The 24,913-nt window shown below is 44.8% G+C and overlaps 1 protein-coding gene across 2 annotated transcripts in view; it reads right to left on the reverse strand.

The window, feature by feature from the left end:
- PITPNM1 (phosphatidylinositol transfer protein membrane associated 1) overlaps positions 1–24,913 on the reverse strand; it is an 875,847-nt gene that overhangs the window by 426,218 nt on the left and 424,716 nt on the right. For both annotated transcript variants that reach the window (XM_069628971.1, XM_069628972.1), the window contains exons 9-12: positions 17,693–17,760; positions 13,747–13,982; positions 12,615–12,804; positions 11,974–12,081 (exon numbers count right to left, since the gene is read on the reverse strand). In XM_069628971.1, coding sequence (XP_069485072.1) covers positions 11,974–12,081; positions 12,615–12,804; positions 13,747–13,982; positions 17,693–17,760 — 602 coding nt within the window. The remainder of the gene's footprint in view (positions 1–11,973; positions 12,082–12,614; positions 12,805–13,746; positions 13,983–17,692; positions 17,761–24,913) is intronic.

Here is a 24,913-nt window from a genome sequence, read left to right on the forward strand (position 1 = left end):
TGATAGTCGAGATAAAGGCAGGCCTAAATATTTGCAGTCACCATAGTTGACTTTTGGTGAGTAAGAAACAGCATGCTCTGGCATATGAAACATTGTAAGGGCAAGTACGTTTTTATGCCTGGCTAGTGGCTTGCAACTTGAAATCTTAACCTCTGATCAATGTATATTTTTCAGTGTTATAAACAGAAGAAAATGTAATTAAAAAGGAGGAGGCAAGCACCTCCCTTATTGGCCAGCAGAACATTTGTGGAGGCCTTTACTAGTGTGGTGGTAGTATTACATTAAGTCCTATTGTTGAGGCTGGAATGTGTGCTAAGGAGTTCATAGAGGGTATGGGGGCTACTAACCAGATAATCATATTGGAGACACTACTAATGATGGCTGGAGGGGGTTCTTTTAACGCGGAGCCCATTGATAGAGTGGTTAGAGGGCACAAAAGGATAATTTGACCAAACTGATCTTGCCCACCCGGAGCCATACCAAATTGGCCTCCTGTAGATTAGAGAGAATGTGTGATGCCTTGTATGCAGCAAATTGAAGAATAAGACACTGGACTGCAGTATTAGAGAATTCAATTAGTGGAAAGGTTACAAAATAATGCATGGTAGGCTACCTGAGGTCAAAGGGGACATTCAGATTAAGGGGAACACTCTAGGAGGGCAACTGTCAGTTATTTAGCCCATATGAAGAGGCTTCCTGGAACCTTAAGCACAAGCTTGAGACCGTTCTGCACTGCTCAGGTGTTTTCAAGTGATGCCCAGAGCAGGAGACCACACACCCACTTGCCCCCTAGGCCAAAAGCTACCAGGCTTTACAGGCAAAGCTGGGAGGAACCATGGCACACTTAATGCAGAGTAGTTTATGATGTGTGGCTCCCCTTGGAGCCAGGCCTTGAACCGGCTACCTGGAAGCGCTTGAGGTTTGCTAGGTGCTTTATGGGAATGGTAACAGTAGTGTGTTGGGACTGGGGAGGGGGTAATTCCTCTTTACCAGAGGCTGAGCTCTTCTGGGAGTTAATCCGCACAATCCAGTCTGGACTCCCCTTCTCAACCTGGACTGTAGCTACTGTGCCCTGTTAACAGAGGTTCAGAAGGGTTATATAGCCTGCTTGTTCTGGTCTACATTGAGATATGTGACCATTTACCCAAACATAGTGCCACTAACTTGTATCATTTAATTATTTGGGGAACCGTGAAGGGGCTACAGGTCACCTTACCGCTACTTCACAGCCCTTACCGGCCTTAGACAAAGCGACATGATATTGCAAATATGACAAAACAAAATTTAACATAATGTACTTGTATACCAAAACCACTTTTATGTCATCACAATTGAAGTACATACACAAACAAAATATAAGTGAAAAACCATTGAAAGCGAAATTGTGGAATTACCCCATCCACCAAACTCTCACACACTTCTGTTGTAGCACCACCATCAAAGCAGATGGATGGTGTGTATTAAAATACAATAGTGACTTATTTATAGAGTAAGTTTGACAATCTTGACGAAGGTAAAACAAGGTCATTACATTTTCAGTTAAAGAAACATTTGTAATAAGAAAAAAAATTCACACTTACATATGCAACCTATAAATCCCAAGGTTTACGTTTAGATACACCCATTGCAGACAGGGAAATAAAGTGTTTACTCATGGGATGAGTTATGTAGCTCTAATGGATTGTACCGTTTAAATTTAAAACCTAGTAAAATTATTGTTGATTTTGCAAGTATTAAATAATATAAAAGACTGTTCATTATGTGCATTACACACCAATCAAACCAAAGAGAGAAAACAACATCTCTTAAAAGAAAATCTAAAAATAGCTCCAAGAATGATTTTGAAAATTATAAAAAATGAATACTGGAGATCCACCAGGGGGCGCCGAGATGTGCTAAAGCACCTCCGTCCGTCTCTCCCTTCGGGCCAGCTGTATGGGACCTAAGCCCCCCCTTGTACCTCCGAGAGTGAAGATCCGACCCCACTGAAGGCCGTGGGAACCCCTGGTGCATCAGCTGAAGGAAACCCCGAAATATGGAGGTGCGGCGTAGCCGGAGAACTGGCCTTGTTCCCTATGGCAGAGTTCTGCACGCCTCGACACCTGCCTGCAGCATCAGGTCTCCTCTGCTGCTGCCAAGGTGGGGGAGGGGACTGGAGCCTTTGCCACCGGAGCTTGAGCCTGTTCGTGTGCTCCTGTCCTGGGCTTTCCTGAGCAAGAGGGTGAGACGCAAGCGGACATTCTCAAGTCTGTCGGCGCGTTGGTTAACTCATTATTTGAGGGGTCCAACCCCAATGAACCAACTATTGACAGAGCGCATAGGGCTGGCGCCTCCAGTAGAGGCCCCAGATCTGTCCTTGTGAAATTTCATTATTTCTCAGAGAAGAGCAAAATCCTGGATCTGGTACAGAAGGGCCCGATTGCGTGGGAAAACTCAAATCTCGATTTTTCAAGACTTGTCGGCCTTCACGCTAGCTAGGCGCCGGCTTTGCGCCCCTTTGACGAAAATGCTGCAAAGAGAGTGTGTTACAGGTGGGGGTATCCCTTTTCATTGTCCTTTGAATTGGAGGGCTACAAATACGCCTTGGTCACTGAAGACGATATTCACAGAGTATCTCAGGAACTCCTGGGTGATCCGGGTGCCGCACCCTCAGGAGCGGACCGGGAGAGAGTCCCGTTGGGGCCTCTCAGAACCAAGCCATCAGTGGAGGGAAGCAAAGGCCGAGGTCACAGAAAATTCAGAAGGATCACTCCCGCCTCGCCAGGTTCAACATATGGTTGATGGTCCCTGGCCTCAGAAGTATTGTTCTTATATGAGGGAGAAGATCTGGATTTTTGCAACCTGGTTTGTTGACTCTAGTGGGGTCCCGGTATGGGGCCCCTACTGCTCTCGAGATGATGGTCTGCTTGTTTCGACGGCTAACTACCAGCCTATTGTTTGCGGGGTTGTTGCCCTTGGTGAGTGCTGTGCAGGGGGTTTCAGATATCCCTGTGCTGGATTCATTAAGGAATGTGCATGTTTTGTTCACAGTTTGTTTTATAGGGGTTGGGGGGGGGGGACTCTTGTTGTTGTTTATGCTGAGTTTATTTCCCCGGAGGGGGGAGACACTGGTGGCCTGGACTAGCCTCTATTGGTTGTTGTTTGGGGTCCAGGCGTCCAAGAGGAGGGTGAGTGGGGTGTGGAGGAGGTTGTCACAACCAGTTTTTGGGAGTTGTCTCTTTAGGCTGCCGGGGCTTCCAGGAGGTATGGGTTCAACAAGGTTCTGCATGACTATTGGGCACAGAGGCAGGGTGCTGGGACAGAAAATTAAGGCCCCATAATGGGGGCGGAGAGATATTTCAATTTTTTCAACGGGCGTCTCCCTTCAATTCTTGACTGTGGGGTCTCTGAATGTGCAGGGAATAAACTCACCTACTAAAAGGTCGCTGGTGTTGACGGAATTCACTAGGCTCAAGCTTCATTTAATCTTTTTGCAGGAATACCATTCGGTTAAGGGGAAGGAACAGAGCTTTAGGAATAGGGCCATACAGCACATGTTCAACTCCCCCTACACCGCAAAAAAACACAGGGTTGCAATCCTGATCTCCCCCAAAGCCCACTTCCCACTTCTCCCCCAAGGCACAAAGAGCTGACCCGGAAGGTCTATTTATTATGGTCAAGGGCAAAGTGAGAGATAGGTTGTTCACTCTGGTGTGTATATATGCCCCTAATGAGGCGCAAGATGTTTTCTGGGAGGGGTTGGGGGAGACAATCAGGGGATTCACTGAGGGGACCCTTTTGGTGTGTGGGGACTTCAACATGGTTCTCTGTCTGGATAAGGATAGGAAATCTCCTAATCCATGCCCTGACTTGCGTCTCCAGGGGAAGTTGGTGGCTACCTTCCGTCCGATCAATGGGGAATTGGGACTAGTGGACTTGCATACTCCTGGTCAAGATCACGATCCATATTTCACTTTCTTCTCTAAACCACACTTAGCGTTCTCAAGGATTGATTATGTCCTAATAGATTCCTCGCTCCGAGACTATGGGCCTCATTACGAGTCCGGCGGTAAAACCGCCTGGTTACCGCCGGACTCGTATTACCATTCCGCCTCCGTGATTGCCGGAATTACCGCAGCATTACAACCCTGGTTTTCCGGGAATCACGGAGGCGGAATGGTGTTAATCCCCATTCCCATCGAGTCCTATGGGATTCGATGGAAATGGGGATCATGGAAACACCAGCAGCATCTCGTAATGCTGCCGGTGTTTCCTCGTCCGCCTGCAGACGGGCAGTGTTAAACCCGCCAGGTCAGACCTGGCGGGAACATCACCTCCCGCCTGCAGAAGTCGAGATCAGGCGGTCCGGAAACAACGGTGGCGGCGGGTTTACCGCCACCGTTATTTCTGGACCACCTGAGTTATAATGAGGCCCTATGTCTCGGATTTTGGGTAGAGGCTATTGTTAAGGTCAGTTTGGGTGTTCCCTCCACTCCACTCCACTCCACTCCCGGGTCTCGATGGACGTGTAACAACACTTTGCTGCAGGATAAAGAGTTGAGGCAGTCCCTTCTGGCTGCCATCAGAGAGTATTTTGTCATCAATGATAATGGGGAGGTGGGTGTTATGGGATTTCGGGATTCCTTCAAAGCCACGATCAGAGGTACCCTTATGGGGATGGGCTCGAGGAAGAAGAGGGATAGGGACTGTGAGGAGAAAAATTTGAGCAAATTGCTTCTTTTTCTAAATTAAAATCGCAGATGCTCCCAGGCAAGTAGGCGGAACTACAAAAACTTAGATCGAAATTGGCCGTCCTGCTGGTGGGCCAGATGGAAAGAAAACTAGCCTTTTTAAAACAGAAGTACATGGAGAAGGGGGAAAAGGCGGATAGGATTCGAGCTTGGAGGCTTAGGGAGCTCAGAAACAGTAGAAGAGTGAATTCCATCTCCTCCCTGGTAGGGGAGAAAATCCTGAAGGATTTCCTGATAGAGTACGCAGGGTATGGTACGGATGTGGACCAATTCTCAGAATCCCTCCCCATTCCTCGCCTCCTTCCCGAGAGTGCTGACTCCTTGGAGCTCCCCATAACGCCCCAAGAAATAATAGATACTATCTCCTCCCTGAAAAGCGGGACCACACCAGGGAGCAATGGTTTCACAGTTCGCTTCTATAAGACGTTCCGCTCCACTCTGGCCCCGTTCATGACTAAGATGTTTAATTCTGCTCTTGACATAGGAGCCCTTCCGCACTCCATGATGTCTGCTCTCATTGTGGTTCTCCCCAAAGAAGTGAAAGACCCCTCCCTCTGCCAGTTCTACCGGCCCACCTCCCTTCTCAATACAGATGTGAAAATCTTGGCTAAGTTCTTAGCCAATAGACTGACAAAACTACTTCCCTCCTTGGTGCATGGAGACCAGGTTGGCTTCATCCCTGGTTGCCAGGGGTCTGATAACGTGAGGAAAACTCTGGACCTCATGCACAAGGTTTTGAGTCGGGATTTGGAAGCCTATCTCCTCTCTTTGGACTCAGAAAAGGCCTTCGACCATGTCGAATGGCCTTGCATGGGAAAGGTGCTCTGGAAAATGGGCCTGGGAGATATATTTATTGGGTGGGTCACAACCCTATATAATGGCCCCGTGGCGAGAGTTCAGGTTAATGGCTCGACCTCGGCACTTCTGCCTCTATCCAGAGGCAACGGCCAGGGGTGCCCCTTGTCCCCCCTCTTATATGCTTTGGCAATGGAACCTCTCGCCATTGCGACCAGGGCACACAGCAGGATCTCGGGGGTGCAGTGTGGAGACTGAATTGAAACAATCACTGTTTGCGGATGATATTTTGGCTTACTTGACCAATCTTCAGGATTCCTTTCCCCAACTGCTTAGCCTCATTAGCCACTTCGGCTCCTTTTCAGGGCTTAAGGTTAATGTGTCTAAATCTTGCATAATGCCGATGGGTGCTATAGACCATGCAATTAATAGCAAATCTGAGGTGCTGGGAATGAGAGTAGAACAGGAAGCTACCAGATATCTAGGCACCACCATCCCCAGAGTTCTAGGTAAACTGTTTGAATCCAATTTCCCCCCAATTATTGCAAGGATTAGCAGCGATCTGGTACGCTGGACTCCCCTCACTCTCTCGTGGTTTGGACGCATGGCCATGGTTAAAATGAATATACTACCCGACTTCTCGATCTCTTCTTAGCCCTTCCCTGTATTATCCCAGAATCTTTCTTCGATTTATTGCAGGCCCGCGTCCTCTGCTTCATTTGGAATGGCAAGAAGGCAAGAGTGACATTTTCAACCTTAACTCTTCCTAAAACATTTGGTGGCTTTGGCCTCCCGGATTTTAGGTTGTATTATAAAGCAGCCCAGGTGTGTGTGAAGGACTTGGCTTGTGCGGAGGACATCCAGACCAACCCCAAAAAAGTCAGGGATCTCCTTTGGGCCCCCCCCCCCCCGAAATCCCTTAATCCCTTCCAACGCATCTCAGATCTCACCCAACGCTGGCTGCCGTGTGGGCATCCTGGATGCCAAGCAAGGATAACAAGCGGCTCTTTTCTTGGCCTTCCCCCCTGTCTTCTCTCTGGGGCTCCCCATTTAACCTCGGGTCTAGGGGTTTCCATGAATCTCAATTGTGGTCTGATTGGAAAGAGCGGCTCAGCTCTTCTGCCAGAGTGCCTTCATTGAATATGTCCAACTGTCTGAGGAGTTGGGGGACAAACCACCCCTCATCTTTGAGTATTTGTGCCTCAAGGGGATTCTTACCCATGCCAGTTGGCTGGCCGATATGACTCACCCCTCGACTCCCTTTGAAAAGATTTTTGTGGAATCCACATCCAGAAAGGGCTCTCTCTCTCAGATTTACAAGGTCCTTGTCACTTCTAACTTAGAGGGCAGACAGCCGTTTCAACAGATATGGGAGGAAAAAATGGGCCTAACCCTTGATTCCACATGGAGGGCAATCTTTAAGGCAATCTTTTCTCGGATGTTATATACCTCAGCCATGGAGCATATCTTCAAGATTCTCTACTCTTGGCATTGGCCCACTGTCGCCATATCCAGGATGTTCGAGAAAGTGTCTCCAGTGTGTCCTAGTATGTGCTCACACCGCGGGACCTGGTAACACATGTGGTGGGAGTGCCCAGTTATCCAAGTTTATTGGTCTGAATTGCTCAGTTGGATCAAAGATATACCAAAAAGGATCTCCCCCTGGAGATCCTTTTGGGTATGCCCATGCCCGATTCTGAGCTGTATACCTTCCCAAAGGTGATAGTTGGTATGTTGAGAGCGGGGAGACTAGCCCTAGCCCAGAAACGGAAGAGCACCTCAACGCCCTCCAAGGCGGAATGGCTCAATAAGCTACTAGCTATCTTTATGTACGAGAAACTGTCAGCCATTACCAATGATACGATGTCTTCTTTTTTGCAGGACTGGACTGTTCTTCTGAATGACGAATGTGATGCTATGAGATTGGAATTTAGTTGTGCTACTCCATCCTTTACATTTTTGTTTGCATTGTTCATCATCCATTCCTTTGCCTTAGGTTTCAATACTGAGCTGGACCTCACAGTTGTTGCCACCCTGAAAAGTCTTAATCAGAGTCTTGTTCTATCCCTATGCCTCTTGAATCTATTGCCTCATGGAGCCTGGTATGCCAATGTGTTGGGGGGGTGTGGGGGTTCGGGGAAAGGGAAGAAAATGACTAGCATTGTTTCTTTAATCAATGTATCTGACTTTTTTCGCCAGGCGTTTCCTGGCGGTTCCTTTGTATGTTGAAATGCTTAATAAAAACAAAGTAAAAAAAAAAATGTATACTAATTGTTTAAATGTTAGCCCTCCAGCACAATGAATACAGGAGGATGCAATACTATAACTGTAAAAAAAAACAAAAAAACCTTCTTGTAACGTTAAATAATGCATAGATTATTAAAGAGACATTACAGTTTAAATTTAAATGCACCCCACAATACGCTACAATGAGCAATTCATTTTCTTTTAATATTTTACATTAATGAAAATTACATTAAAAACAAACTATTCCGGGAAGGCTATGCTTGCATGTTACTCCTGTAGGACAATTTATAAGCAATGTAAAAAAACACTGCCAAGACTAATTACAGTTTATTGTACATTGGAAAGGTACTAAATAAAAAAGGCACCTTTCTCACCATATATGTTACAATGTCTTCACAGTGTACAGTTTAAGCAGTGAATTGTAATATATATACATTTTTTTAATGTTCTGTATTTCATACAGCAGTTCGAACTTTGCATCATTGTATTCCCTCGCTTTCTTTGAATCGGACGCCAGGCTCTGCCTGGGACTGGTCATTTCTGGGCTTATTAGCCCTGTGAGCACGAACTGCTGCCGATGTCGCAGGGACGCCGAGACTGACCTGACAGTGTGGGTTTACTTTTATACACATTTCAGTTTATTTATAATTTCCTTTAAGGCCCTAATGCGCCAGGCAACTGACTGGACGCCTTTCTGGTTTTGAGCACTGCACTTGCTTTAACAAAAGTTACTTATTTTTATTTTACATTTCTGTCCTCTCTTAATTAGTTTTGTTTCCTTGTATACCGCTGCATTTGCTGCGCCTGTTACGAGATCTAACTATGTGTTTATCTGCTTTCTTGAGGCCCTGGCAAAAAGAGGATTGGGCTGGCACCAGCAAGGTCACAATGGCTGTGGAATGTGTGACGGGCACGCCTCGGGCAGTGGGAAACCATCTCTGCGAGAAGTACACGCTGTTCGTGGCTACAACCCACTGGTGATCCATAACACAGGATTCCACCAATTTGTCAGAATATTGATACCATCACTAGGGATATATGAGCTAGAGAGGGCCATAGTGAATATATCCGCCTCATTGGAGATATTTGCAAATGCTACCGCAGATACACCAGGGCACATGCAAAAGGAGATACATAGTATAGGTGCAACGGCTATGCAAAATAGAATGGCTCTTGATTTATTGCTGGCCCACAAAGGTGGAGTATGTGCAACTTTTAATAGCTCTTGTTGCATGTACCTGGAAGAGGATGGCCTTATCACTAAAGACATTGCAGTAATAAAAAGTCAAGCAAAAGTATACCAACATATTGCTGTGGATGGCAGTGGAGCAATCGATTGGTGGGCATGGCTACCAGGGCCTACGGGGGAACTAGGACACAAAATTGCAGCAGGTAACATGGTCCTTTTGGTGTTATTGCTATGTATATACTTTATTATTGCTCTTGTAAAATGTATAGAACAGAAATGAAAGGAAACTGTAGAAATACGAAATATTAGACATTTGTAGAAAGAGAAAAAGAAAAGTGGGTGAATATTACGAGATCCAACTATGTGTTTATCTGCTTTCTTGAGGCCCTGCGCAAGGAGAGGATTGGGCTGGTGCCAGCAAGGTCACAATGACTGTGGAATGCATGACGGACATGCCTCAGGCAGTGGGAAACCATCTCTGTGAGAGGTACCTGCTGTTCGTGGCTACAAGCTGTACACGAGGCTAAACTGCCCCGTGCGCAGGAAGACATTCTAAGAACCTGGACACTTATCTCTTGTCCGCCGGTTGCCCCTACATGCCTTACAAGGCCTGGATGCAGCCCACAGGCAACACTGTAACATGAGTGATGAGGAATGGAGTAGCCACCTTGTCTGTATATAAGGATGCAACTGGCCTGAGGTGGCAGAGCAGTCCACCCAGGCGTTTGGTTCCTGCTTTCAAAACATGCCAAACCTTTCTAATCCTGGTCTCCCATGTGGTTATTTCGGTGGGTTGTAGAGTGCTGTGTGCGAAGGGCATTTGCGGTGGGGAGCAGGACAGACGTTCGTAACAGCACCAAGTTTGCCTGGACTTGTGTGAAAAACCGGCGCTCGTGCTGGGACTACATTTCCCAGCTATCCTTGTTTTCAATCACGCATCCATAGCTGGTGGTGAGTATTCCCACGCTTTCTTTGAATCTGATGCTGGGCTCTGCCTGGGTCTGGTCTCTGCAGTAAAATAACAGGGATATTTAAGAAATCGCACCGGGAGCACAGTGACCCAGCACAGTCCGAAGTCCCATCTGCCTTGTCCACGTCGAGTCCATGCTTTGGTCGTGCCACTCTGAGGGCCTTACATGGTCACAGATAAAATTACTTGCGCTGGTACCTATAGACATACGCTTTCTTGCGGGCTGGGACGAGTCCTTGAGTGCGTCATTGCTTGTGTCGACAAGTGTGCATCTTAAAGGTCATCTCAGAACTTGTCTCATTAACACACGCTCACTAGTGGCACATCGTTTAGAAACATGCACTTTTATCAAAAATCATTCACCAGATTTGGTGTTCATCACTGAGACCTGGCTCTCAGACTCCCCAGGACTGGATGTGGTGCAAGCCCTGCCGCTGAGTTATGCAATCCTCCAGGAAGACAAGAGTTTCTCCACATCCAGGGGGGGGGGGGGGGGGAGTCGTCCTGATCCATAAGGTAGATTATACCTGTTCGTTACTGACCTCATCTATAGAGGAAAATATGGAGCATTTACTAGCCAGAGTAGCGGTCAATGCATCATGTATCTATCATTTTCTGTTAGGTTATCGCATCCCTTAGGCAAATGCAGCAAATTTTGAGAAAATCTTCCTGAATGACGTCTCCAACTTATTGTTGCAATATAAGAAAATCATTATCTTGAGGGACTTCAATCTTTGGGCCGAGGTTGGCTCTAACCGTTTTCCTAACGTCTTCTTGAAAGCAATGAGTCAGCTGCGGCTGACGCAACTTGTCGTGGGCCCTACGCATGTTAAAGCCCATACTCTGGACCTTGTTTTTGGGGATCCTCAATGGATGCATGCCTTGCCTAGTCACCCGCGTTGCTGGTCTAACCACAGGATTATTCCTTTTACCTTTCAGGCCCCAGAGAAGCCTGTGTTATCCAGCAATGGGAAAGAAAAACTCTTCCAAGGAGCCAGAGTGGATCCTGATCTTCTGTTCTCAAAAATTGCATCCCATTACCTAGCGGCATTACAAGGACCCCAGCCAATTCTGTCCCCCATGGGTAGACTGCTGGCTGCGGTTGACGACACAGAAAATGAATTGGTCCCCTTTAAATGGACTACTGCCCCTGCCACTCACTCCGCACCCTATTTTACAGCAGAGCTTCGTCTTCATCATATTGTGACCCGCCAAGCAGAATGTAAATGGAGGAAACACTATGATACGACATTTGGCGAAAAGTTTAAAAAAACACACAGTATATCACAAAGCCATAAAAACAGTTAAAGCGGCCTACTTTGCACACTCAATTGAGTCGGGTATAAATGCCCTGAAAAAACTCTTTGAGATCGTAAAAGGCTTTCCCAATTCGGTCGGGCCCTCTGGGTCTGCAAATTCACAGGCATTATGTGATAATTTGTCCAGTTCTTTTGTTGACAAAATTGAGGGAATTAGGAAAGACATCTCTAGCAAGAGAGCACCAAAGGATGGCTCTGCCACACTTTCGGAGTGCTCTCTCGCCCAGCCACAGCCTGGACAGCTAGCCAGCACCTCATTTGATTGCTTTATGCTCACGAATGGAGTGGGGGCCAGCAAAGTGGTGTTGAAATCTGGGCACAAAAACGGTTCAGTCCATCTTTCAACTGACTAAGTGAATTATGGATTCTCCTTTCTTTGTCTGCATTAGATTATCTGTGAATTTGATGCATTGGATACAATTTAAATGCCTTATTTATACATCTTTACTTGATCACATTTAGAAGTCTACAGCAAGTTCCAATTATTGGGCAAAGTGAAAGCCATTGATTTATTTCTAATGTTTGCGAGTAAACTAAGATGGTCTGATTATCTGGAATCTTTGCAAAACCAAGCATCTATGCTTTGTCATGGTTCACAGTGCGAATGTAATAATGATCATTTGCGAGCCTGAAGATCAGTGTACTGTCGATCTTTCATGCATAAGGTGGGGACATTTACCACAATTTGAAGATGGCTCAACCTAAAACTGGAGAGAGACTCACCACGCTTCCACGGCGGCTGCTTCCCCGGCTGCTCGATAACACAGAACCGCTGCAGCACAAGACGTCGAAAGCCAGAATACCTCCAACACAGTCTCCAATTACAACAACCTGAGAGAGGAAAATCAATTCAGAATCATAACAGGAGATTCATGTAAAGGCACTGAAATACAGCTTCACATACATATTTATGAGGCACATTCTTACACTATCTTTTGTAGCCAGCATTCTTACATAGGGCACCATCAGTGCACGTATACCGCACATGAGGAGAGAACCTAACATGATCCTGGGCATCCAGAGCACATAGAACAATCTCCATATCCAGTTCACATACACCATGACGAGAGTCAGTGCTCCTCCACATTTCCCCAAGGTGGGCAGTCGTATAGTATTGTTATTGCCACCGCCATTGTTGTGGCACCATATACTTAGCGGGTACTAATACGCTAACTCCCCTAAGTGGCAGTCTTTCAGAATTCCCACAACTGGAATTAAAACACGTGTGTGTCCTCCCACCATACCCAGTCTAACAATTATCACGCAATCGTCCCCAATCTCCCATCATCACTCATAGTTTTACATCATCTCTTAACAGTTTCACGCCTTGCCCAAGGGAGCCCACTGCTGAAGGTACAGCTGACCTGCCCACAGAAGCCAGTGCCCTCCCTGGACTTCAGAAAGTCGTGGTAGGCCTGGTTGACACGGGCGATGGTGACTGAAACAGCATTCTGATAGTGAATTGAGGACGTGGCGAGGAGTGGCAGTGCGGCCAGTGGGATGTGATCCTGACTGCTGGACAGGCTATCAGTATCATGGCTGTACGGACTCAGACTGAAAAAAAGAGCAAGGGTGTGAGAGCAAGGAGTGGAGTGGGGACAAGTGGAGAACAAGAAACACAGCAAGAGAGGAGCAAAATAAAATGGTGAACACGTGAAAGAGCAAGATATGATATTGTGATAAGGTGATATTAAAGGGATCATCTAAAGTGTTGAAGGCAGTTGAAAGAGAAAATGGCAAGAAAATAAGTATCAACTAAGGACAGAAAAGAGGCTGGAAAGAAAAACAGAATGAGGATACATGAGAATGATGAGGGAAAGGATGAGGTGAGGAATTGGAGAAAGAGAGGGGACAAAGCTTGTGACTAAAGCAGGGAAAGGGACCAGAGAAAGATGGAGAAACATTTGGACAGAGGAAAAGAGACCATGAACAGGGAAAGATTACAAACTTGAACAGGGAAAGATTACAAAACGACAGGGAAGAAAAGAGGCGAAAGAAGGGGACTTGAGAAGGAGACAGAAGAAAGGAAGTATGGACAGAGGAAAAAGTAAGAGTAGGGGAGCGAGGGGATGGAAGAGGGAGAAAAAAGGATGCATGAAAGACTATGAATGCAAAAGCAGCTAGAAAGAGAAGTGGGTTACAACAGAAAGAACAGGATGAGGACAAAACAATGAGGTTATCAACGAGGAAGGAGAGAATGAAAGATTTGAAGTGCGGTTACAAACAGGGGAGAGTGTGAGAGGAGGAAGAGAAAGGAGAATAAGAGGAGAGTGGAAGGTGGACAGTGGATAAGAGGAGAAATAGAGAGAGAAGAGGATAGGGTGTGAGAAAAAAGAGGAGTGATATGAATAGGAGAGCAAGAGAGTGGTAACAGGAGATGAGAAGTGAGATAAGGACAAGAAACGTGACTAAAGGAAACACAGTTTTCACATCGCAACCATTCCCCCAGCAACTCCCTTCCCCTGATGCCCATTGGATGGACAAAATGATGTATACTTGGACACAAGGGCGTAGGCTTCTGCACAGATGGGCGGGCAGGGCACCAGGCGTAGAGCAATGTGCCCTAGGGCTTCTGGGAAGTGCACCCTCATGACCACATCAAAGGCAGCTGACAGGGTGTGGACGTCTGCCTGCTTAGATGCATGATCACCTCCGCCCAAATCCAGGATGTTTCCACTGTGGAGGATGAGGAATAGAACATGGATTTCACTGAGGGGCCGTGGAGAACCATCCTGTATCAAAGGAAGAGAAGAGATAGAGAAGAAATCAACAATTGAGGGAAAATGATAAGATAGGGTGACAACCATAAGCAAGAGGAAAACACAAGTATTGGGAACAATCATTAGCTGTAGGAAGGGAGAGAGGAAAGACAAAGGAACAGGATACATTTTCACCAGGAGCTCAATAGAACAAGGACATTGATCAGCGAGCACAAACCCCCCCACAGTCTCCCCTGAAAAAAAGACAGGAGACAGAACAGTCACATGCAAAGGTTAGAACAGACAAGGAAACAGATCTCAGGCAGCACAATGAAGAGAGGGAGAGCAGAAACAAGTCCAATTATCAGCAAGTGGAAGGAAGAAAACAGACACGGCAACAACCAGCCCTACAGATAAGGGGTGCATTGGCCATTTTTACTCCCTAAACACTGGAAAATACTCCCACAAAAGAAAAATAGGCAGTAAAAATACTCCCAAAAATTGAAGACATGGATACGTGAAGCTTATCCCCCTCTTATTCCACACACAGCTCTGTGGATACATTTGGACCAGTAGGGCCAAAGGATGAAACTACTATTGTTACTGTCTGATCAGAAGAAGTACACGCTTATCTTCTAATGTGCATGAATAAGTAGGTGCAAAGAAATATTTATTGTAAAACATTTGTTTTATAGTTAAAACATACTTTTACTCGCTTATAACTACTCACATGGTGAAAGAGACTTACGTTTTTACTCCCGAAAATATAATTTTACTCACAGTTAAAAAGTAAGACGAGAAAAGAGAACCAAAAATCAAGTAATAATCATCTTGTTTAAGAGCCTTGTTTGCCAAAACCCTCCAGATATGCGACAAAGTTATGCAAACACCCATTTACAATTTTAGGCCAGATGGCATTTCTAACCAATCTGTGCTCCTTTTCTTTACACCCTAAAAGAGGCAAAGGTGGGCATCCGCCGGAGACACTAGAAACAAGTCACATACAAAAGCGTGGGTATGTGGAGTTACTAGGAGGGAACACAAAACACAATCACAGTACCAACATACAAAGAGAAAAAAAGAAAGTGGCCATTTTCAAAACACATAAAACCTACATAGGTAAGGTGAATGGCGAAACCACATAAAAATATACACAGTGCTTGATGACAAGGCTCTAGTTTCATTAGGCAACTATTGGTTGATCTCTATGCAGTTGTCCTCAAAGTGTGACAGGTAAAAGATTGCTGAAAAACATTCAAAATGTAGTATAGCGTGCCTGAAGGCATCACATCCACAGTTCTGGATGTAAAAGCAAACAATCACATTAAAATGTAGGGTCTAATGTAGGATCAGAGATTGTACACCTTTCCAACTGAGGCAGAATAGCAGACATATTCATTCATGAAGTCAGACATGGCACATACTGGTAAAACCTGGTCTATGAACCTGCCCTACACAAAGGAGAGACTGCAAGTACAGTAGGACAAGAGAAAAAAATGCAAGAAGTAGACAGAAGGATTAAAACCAAGAGAAATAGACCAGTGCGAGATGAGGTTGTAGAGGAGCAGGTGGATGCACTCTTTTAGTCATTGCCCCCTCAGTCCCACCCTATTGGAATGACGGACGAAAAGCTACAATTGGGAACCCACGCACAAGTTTATGCGATATGTCCACACCATGGCGACTATCTGAAAGACCCTATGCAGTCAGGCAGCCATTCAGAAGATACCCTCATGTTGAAACAGTGGAAGAAAACTACCAAGAAGGATGTCCTTTGCAGAGTTGTCAAAATGCAGCCATGGATAAAATGGTGCGCGATATGGATGTAAATCAAGCAAAAGTCTAATGACAGCAAAAGAATGTCCTAAAGAAGATATATGAACCTATAGTGAAACGATATGAAAATACTTAATAATGACGATGTAACTGAAGCACTAAGAGAAACATGTACTCCATGATGCAGTATTTACAAATACAAAGAAGGATAAAGTGGATAACCGGTCAATAACTGTAAATACGCTGAAACGCAAGGTAGAAATAATACATAGAAGCTTGCTTATAAGAGGTACATATTTAACGTTAAGTACTACCATCAGAACAAGATGGACTACGGCTGATGCCAATCAACCCAACTACCTCAAAATACGATCCCAGGATATTAACGTGAAAATATGATGAAAAACCCATTTTCTTTGCGAATATGGGAGTACACTGGCTTGAAACCAAGGATGCTTTTTTCGAGAGAGGAAGGAAAAAGCACAAAGGGTGTCTAACGAGCAAACCATGCGCAAGGACATATTTCCCAATGATTAGAACAAGAACATTTACTGATGGTAAATATATTGGATAATTAAAAGGGCATAATGTCAATATGGGATAGAGTGAGCAAGTCTCTAAAGGCTAAAAGAGAACTACACCCAGCATAATTGAATCAAATGATGTTAAATGCGCTGTCAAAATTGACAATTTTATGGTCTCGCAACACGTGATTAGGAGCCTGCAAACAAGGGCTATTCATTAGGCCTGGAGCCAAGATAGCGGTGTACCGAAAATCGCTCGATTGTCTTGAGCAGGGCTGGACTGGGAACTAAAAGAGGCCCTGGAAATAAAGCTCAAGGTGGCCCTGTATGAAACCTTTTCAGCAAGCCCAATGCTTTTCCAATGAGAACATTTGGAAATACCCCAGAAAAGAGGTCCAGGGTGCAGAGGCCCACCGAGAAATCTCCAGAGTTCCCTATGGGCCAGTCCACCCCTGGTCTTGAGACAGTGCAGACTGGCAAGGTCAGTCTTGAAACGGAAGACACTGGCATGTGGCCTACCGAAGAGAGAGGGTGGCCTAAATGGGAGACAAGGGGAGAGCAGACATATCTCCAACCACCTGGGTTTCCTTTCTATGTACGTGCCGCTAACAAGCCGAATGTCCAAGGTTGGATTTGGGTTGACAACCAATTATAATAGCCTGCCATGCGCTTTTGCATACCATGTTGCAAAGTATTAATCAGCTGCCACATTTTCTGCAATGACGAGTACCCTACACCACGTGGTTAGAAGTAGCTCAGGGTATGTCACACAGAAAGGAGACCACCAATGAGAGACTAACACACACATTTTCTATAAGTAGATATGATCCCCTAATCCAATCCTACCCCTCAATAGGTTTTGAAGTTTGCCAAGTAGGATGACGTCATAGATGATGCATCTAGCATCATATAAGCTAAACATGTCAGACATTGCGATCTTACATGGGTCGATTTGATGAGTGTTTATTCGCCCTGCTTTACTTCTTGAGATTAAAGCAGTATTTTACCATCTCCTTTAAGTCTGGTTATTGGGTCTGAAATAATGTACTGGTAATTTCATCTAGCACAACAGATGCTTCAAGGTGCTAGAGCACAAGGTAGAGCTGGATGTCTACCTTGCATCTGAGCAGGGAGACCGATTTGTGAGATAAACACGTGTGGGAAAGAGACACGAGAGAAAAAGAAAGCTAGGAAAAAAGAGGGGAGTGGAAAGATTTCTTAGAAAGACGATGTAACAAAAGGTTTGAGGAAAAAAGAGAAAACAGTCATAAGTGAAGACATGCACGAGAGAGAGAGAGAGAGAGAGAGAGAGAGAGAGAGAGAGAGAGAGAGAGAGAGAGAGAGAGAGAAGAGAGAGAGAGAGAGAGAGAGAGAGAGAGATCAATGCAATGATTACATGAAAGGTCAAACATAGAAAGGGAGACCGCTAAAGGTAATAACCACCTCTGGGTATCCAGCAGCCTGTAACCCATCATTGCAAAAACGTTGTGGGACTCCAGCAGCATCTACATCTGCAAAACAAAACACAGATTACTCCAGAATCCCCACGTTCTCTACCTTTTCTAAGAGACTTGTTTATTTGTTGCCTTCGTTTGTGCACTTCCTTGCAACTGAAAACATGTTTGCTTGCACTTCAATCCCTCCCTCAATCATGGCTAAGTGGTAGAACAGAACACTTAAATAGAACAATACCCATTCAAAGAGCAGTTGAGAGGTAGAAGTGAATAAAGATGATGGACCTTCAAAGGTTGATGGTAGTATAATGCACAAGAATCCCATAAAAGAAAATCATAGACGATTGCGCTAGTTGTGGCCAGTTGAGGCTAGAGCACCTGCATCTCTAGGGTGGGATGTACAGGGTGTCTCAAGTCACTCAAGATTCAAAATACCTAGATAGTGCATATCATAACAGAAGCAATGGGCCTCATTAAAAGGTTGCCGGTCTGGTAAAATTGATGGCGATATTACTGTACCGGCATCCTTTACCGGACCGGAGTAGTCCGAGTTGCGATGCTGCTGCCACCGGCATTGGCAGGGACCCGCCGTGGCCGGCCACACTGTTGCCAGTATCATCATTGACACACGGCAGCCGTGCCAGTGACACCGGCATGCTGCAATCAAGTCCACATTAAGAGGTGCAGGGACATGCAAATACCGGCACCGACATGCCGTTAATAACGGATCAAATGATGCCGTAAACACCGGCATCGTCGAGCAACTGTTAACATAAATCAGGTGTGGGTAAACCTGCCACAGGTGCTCACAATCAGCACAGTGGAGGCAATGGAGTCTGGCACAACACAAAAGGAGCACTCCCTCACACCTCCCAAATCCACAATGCTACCATTAGCACTTGCAGTACTGGAGCTGGAGGACATGCATGCACATCTCCTTGAGGAGGCAGTGAGCCAAAGTATGCAGCGGAGGCGCAGGCGGAGAAGGAGGGCAAGAATGGGCCATCAGATACCCATTGTGCAGGCAGTTGTAGCCCACAGGCAGCCACCAATCCCTCGCCTAAGGGCCAGCCCATTTAATCTACCCCTGCTCAGATCCACACCCTGTACCGGCTGAACAGGGACACCATCACCATAATAGTGGACCTCATACATGATGATGTGGGTTGAGGCTTCTAGGAATGGAACCTGCCTGTGCTGTGCAACAGTTATATTTAGATTGTGAGTTAAGCAAGATCACAGGAGCCGGTTTGGGGTTAAGCCTGAGCCCCAATTTGGTACGTGGAAAGGGTTCTTTGCTCCCGGTTATCTTGGTTGTAAAGATTTAGAAATGATATCCATGAAACTTTGGTTAGTACAAAGTGATTCGTTTATTTGCGGTCAGCCGGGAGAGGGGAATTAGCGTTGGGAGGCGCATAAACCAGAAAGTGTTCCTTATGAGCAGAGCCGTGAGGATACTTGAGCTTAGTGGGAAATTCATGTTCCAGTTTGTGTGTGCATGGGAGTTAGTTGGACCCCGGGCCACATAAGGATCCTATGTAATGTGGGGATAGATACAATTGGTATTTGTGTCAAGGACATGGGTTGGGCATAGAGTTGCCCTCAGATTAGAAAAATAGGGAGAGGAGAGGAAATGTTTACAGGAAGACATTTAGATCGTGATCTTTGTTCAGGCCATTTTTAACACATCTAAAGTGACAGATTAGCCGTGCTTCTTCTTGTCTTAATTTCTGAATTCTGTCTCCTCCTCTTGGTCCCAGCCGTACTATCTTGAGTCCGATGAACCTGATGTCACTCTTATTGTCCATTTGATGATACTTTTGCCAGTGGTTTGCCAGTGGTAGTTTCGGATCTTGTGACTGTATGCTGTTGATGTGCTCTCTAATCCTAAACCGTGTCTCACGAATAGTGCTGCCTATATATATCTTGTTGCAAACACAGATTATTGCATATATCACATATTTGCTTTTGCAGTTGATGTGCTCTTTGATATTGAAGATTGGGCAGCCTGAGAATTTTGCACATTTGGTCTGGGTTGCATACTTACACATGGCGCAAGTCCCGCATTTCGTGAAACCCATTTGTGTGCGTTTACTGAGCCAATCTTGTGCTGTAATGTTTTTGTCTGACAGGAAAGAGGGGCTTAATAAAGTTCTTAGAGTTGGTGCTCTTCTGTAGGACATACTGGGATATGTTTCCAGTTGTGACCTAATATGTTCATCCATGCGGAGTAATCCCCAGTGCTTTGTCAAGATTTTTTGGAATGCGTAGCTGTCCTTATTGTATCTGGTTACGAATCTGATCATAGGATTGTTATTTTGTCTTCCGGGTTTGGGCTGGAGTAGAGCTGGTCTTTCTAATTGACAGGCCTGTTTTCTTGCTTGTGTCAGGTTTTCTTGGGGATATCCCCGACTTTTGAATCTTAGATCTAGTAGGTTGCACTCATCTGTGAAGGATCTCTCTGTGCTACAGTTTCTTCTTGCCCTAATGTATTCCCCTTTGGGTATGTTGCGTATAACGCTCTTTCTATGGCAACTTTTGGCATGCAAGGTGGAGTTTACTTCCGTTGGCTTCCGGTAGGTTCTGGTAGTGATTTCGTTTTCTTCTATCTCAATTGTTAAGTCCAGGAAGTCAATTCTAGTCTTGCTGGTGTGGCTGATTAGTTCAATGCCAAAGTCATTGGTGTTGAGATAATCCATATATTCAGTGAGCTCTACTTCTGTTCCTTTCCAAATTAGGATAATGTCATCTATGAATCTGGCCCAGTTGACAATGAGCCTGGTGTATCTGTCTTCCTTCATTGCATGCTTGATTTCGTAGGAGTGCATGAAGCAGTTAGCTAGAGCTGGAGCATAACTGGCTCCCATTGCGATCCCCTTCGTTTGTTTAAAGTATTCGCCATTGAATATGAATACATTGTTTGTGAGCGAGAATTTAAGGAAGGCTTTAGTCATTTCCACCTGTTCTAGGTGTGAGGCTGATTCTTGTCTAAGAAGAAACCCCACACTAGTTATCGCAAGTTCATGGTTTATTGATGTATATAGGGCCTTGACGTCGAGCGTAGCCATTAGAAAGTGAGGTTCCCATTTGATGCTGGCTAGTATCTCCAAAGTGTGCATTGTATCTCTTAAATAGCTTGGTATTTTTGTAACGAGTGGTTGTATGACATTGTTGATGTATCTAGCCATTGTTTCTGTGATTCCTCCAATACCGCTGAGGATTGGTCTTCCTTCGGGAATGGTGTCGAAGGCTTTGTGGACTTTGGGTAGAAAGTAGATAGTTGGCATTATCGGGTGGTCTGTTTTAAGGTAGCTGTATTCCTCGTCAGTTATCAGTCCTGCTGTTTTGTAAATGACGAGCAGTTCCTGGTGTTTTTAGAATCTTCGCCTGCGGGTTGTTCTCCAATTTGACGTAGTTGCCTGGCGTTTCGAGGTGGTTAAATGCCATTTTAAGGTAGTCAGCTTTATTCATTATTACTATGTTGCCACCCTTGTCGGCCTCCTTGATTATGATATTAGTTTCTTCTCGTAAGTTTCTAAGTACGTTCTGTTCTTCCTTAGTCAGATTGTCCTTGGCCTCTTTTCCTTTGGTGCGTTGGTCTTCAAGTTTATGGAGGTCATTGATTACCGCTTGGTGGAAAGTGTCTATATAGTTTTCCGTAAACAGTTGAGGCGTAAATCTTGATTTACTTTTGAGTTCCGGAATTGTCATTGCCATATTCTGGATACCCAGTTCTTCTAAGCATTCTTGCTTGCTTTTGTCATTTTCTACGAGCGTACTGAGGAGATGGATGTCTTCAACATCCCCTATCGTGAGTATGCTAGGTTTTGGTGTTTTCTCCTTTGGTTTGTATACCGGTGTTTTGGTGGCAAAGAATTTCTTGAGTTTGAGAAGTCTTGTAAATTTAAATAGGTCTATTTGGATGTCCACAAAGTTGTTTATGCTAGATGGTGAGAAGGAAAGACCCTTGTTGAGTACTTTCGTTTCAGGATTTGTGAATTCTCTGTTTGACAAATTCATAATTAAATTTTGTTCTGTTTCTGGCCCCCAATTTTCTGTGACTGGGACCTTGTCCGTCTTTGTTCCATTTCCTCCTCCAACTGTCTTGCGTCTTCTGACTCTTCCTCCTCCACTGCTTCTTCTTGTTGTGTTCCTGTATCTGTTAATGGTTTTGCGAAGGATACTGTTTTTTTGTTGTTGCTTTTGGGTTGAAGTTTCAGACGACTTGCTTTCTTGTGTAGTTTGATTTGATCTAAAAAACTGCGTTTTGCTGGTGGTTTATCTGTTGTTTTCTCTGATAGGTCTGATGTTTCATCTGGTTCACTATCCATTTCTGAGCTGGCCCCTGAGCTGTTTGGGGTGCTTTCTCTGGATTTGGGTCTTTGTTGGTTTTGGTCATATTTGGGTTGATAGGTGAAGACCCTGTCTTCTCTGTAGTCTTTATCATCCCTGAAAAATTTGTGGAGTTTTCTCATTTTGACTTCATCTTGGTGAATTTTCAGAATTCTATACATTGTTTTATAGTTCTTCTCTTTAGTCGTTTTTGGAGCATCATAATCTTCTATTTCTTTCTTTAATTCTTCAAGTAGAATCACCACTCTATCGTGTTTTCTTTTTGCATGTTCTATTAGTAGTTCTATCATCCTAGTTGATCCTAATATGAGATTCTCTTCCCATGCGTCTGCTAGGTCTGAATCCAGTGGGTCATCGAAGTCAGGAAAAATCAGGATCCTGAGGCCTCTTGGTATTTTCTTTTGCTCTGCATATTCCTGCATCGTTGTTTTCTCCCAAAATTTGTTAATTTCTTTTTTTGATAGTTTCTCTAGCCTCATGAATTTATGTTTGAGGTCTTCCTCTAACTTGCTGTTTCTAAATGCATTGTCCATTGATCCTCGTGGGGCAAAGAGTGCCCTGATGTCTTCGTTCCTTGACATCATATATTCTGCCATTCCTTCTATTTATTTTTCTGTTTTATTCGTATTGGAATTCTCCAGGTGCGATAGCATTGGCTGGTTCCCTAGTGTTAAGGTACTGTGGGTTGAGGCTTCTAGGAATGGAACCTGCCTGTGCTGTGCAACAGTTATATTTAGATTGTGAGTTAAGCAAGATCACAGGAGCCGGTTTGGGGTTAAGCCTGAGCCCCAATTTGGTACGTGGAAAGGGTTCTTTGCTCCCGGTTATCTTGGTTGTAAAGATTTAGAAATGATATCCATGAAACTTTGGTTAGTACAAAGTGATTCGTTTATTTGCGGTCAGCCGGGAGAGGGGAATTAGCGTTGGGAGGCGCATAAACCAGAAAGTGTTCCTTATGAGCAGAGCCGTGAGGATACTTGAGCTTAGTGGGAAATTCATGTTCCAGTTTGTGTGTGCATGGGAGTTAGTTGGACCCCGGGCCACATAAGGATCCTATGTAATGTGGGGATAGATACAATTGGTATTTGTGTCAAGGACATGGGTTGGGCATAGAGTTGCCCTCAGATTAGAAAAATAGGGAGAGGAGAGGAAATGTTTACAGGAAGACATTTAGATCGTGATCTTTGTTCAGGCCATTTTTAACACATCTAAAGTGACAGATTAGCCGTGCTTCTTCTTGTCTTAATTTCTGAATTCTGTCTCCTCCTCTTGGTCCCAGCCGTACTATCTTGAGTCCGATGAACCTGATGTCACTCTTATTGTCCATTTGATGATACTTTTGCCAGTGGTTTGCCAGTGGTAGTTTCGGATCTTGTGACTGTATGCTGTTGATGTGCTCTCTAATCCTAAACCGTGTCTCACGAATAGTGCTGCCTATATATATCTTGTTGCAAACACAGATTATTGCATATATCACATATTTGCTTTTGCAGTTGATGTGCTCTTTGATATTGAAGATTGGGCAGCCTGAGAATTTTGCACATTTGGTCTGGGTTGCATACTTACACATGGCGCAAGTCCCGCATTTCGTGAAACCCATTTGTGTGCGTTTACTGAGCCAATCTTGTGCTGTAATGTTTTTGTCTGACAGGAAAGAGGGGCTTAATAAAGTTCTTAGAGTTGGTGCTCTTCTGTAGGACATACTATGATCAGATTCGTAACTAGATACAATAAGGACAGCTACGCATTCCAAAAAATCTTGACAAAGCACTGGGGATTACTCCGCATGGATGAACATATTAGGTCACAACTGGAAACATATCCCAGTATGTCCTACAGAAGAGCACCAACTCTAAGAACTTTATTAAGCCCCTCTTTCCTGTCAGACAAAAACATTACAGCACAAGATTGGCTCAGTAAACGCACACAAATGGGTTTCACGAAATGCGGGACTTGCGCCATGTGTAAGTATGCAACCCAGACCAAATGTGCAAAATTCTCAGGCTGCCCAATCTTCAATATCAAAGAGCACATCAACTGCAAAAGCAAATATGTGATATATGCAATAATCTGTGTTTGCAACAAGATATATATAGGCAGCACTATTCGTGAGACACGGTTTAGGATTAGAGAGCACATCAACAGCATACAGTCACAAGATCCGAAACTACCACTGGCAAACCACTGGCAAAAGTATCATCAAATGGACAATAAGAGTGACATCAGGTTCATCGGACTCAAGATAGTACGGCTGGGACCAAGAGGAGGAGACAGAATTCAGAAATTAAGACAAGAAGAAGCACGGCTAATCTGTCACTTTAGATGTGTTAAAAATGGCCTGAACAAAGATCACGATCTAAATGTCTTCCTGTAAACATTTCCTCTCCTCTCCCTATTTTTCTAATCTGAGGGCAACTCTATGCCCAACCCATGTCCTTGACACAAATACCAATTGTATCTATCCCCACATTACATAGGATCCTTATGTGGCCCGGGGTCCAACTAACTCCCATGCACACACAAACTGGAACATGAATTTCCCACTAAGCTCAAGTATCCTCACGGCTCTGCTCATAAGGAACACTTTCTGGTTTATGCGCCTCCCAACGCTAATTCCCCTCTCCCGGCTGACCGCAAATAAACGAATCACTTTGTACTAACCAAAGTTTCATGGATATCATTTCTAAATCTTTACAACCAAGATAACCGGGAGCAAAGAACCCTTTCCACGTACCAAATTGGGGCTCAGGCTTAACCCCAAACCGGCTCCTGTGATCTTGCTTAACTCACAATCTAAATATAACTGTTGCACAGCACAGGCAGGTTCCATTCCTAGAAGCCTCAACCCACAGTACCT

This window comes from Ambystoma mexicanum, chromosome 12 (genome assembly GCF_040938575.1).
Source record: "Ambystoma mexicanum isolate Mex_15411 chromosome 12, UKY_AmexF1_1, whole genome shotgun sequence".
Taxonomy (NCBI): Eukaryota; Metazoa; Chordata; class Amphibia; order Caudata; family Ambystomatidae; genus Ambystoma; species Ambystoma mexicanum.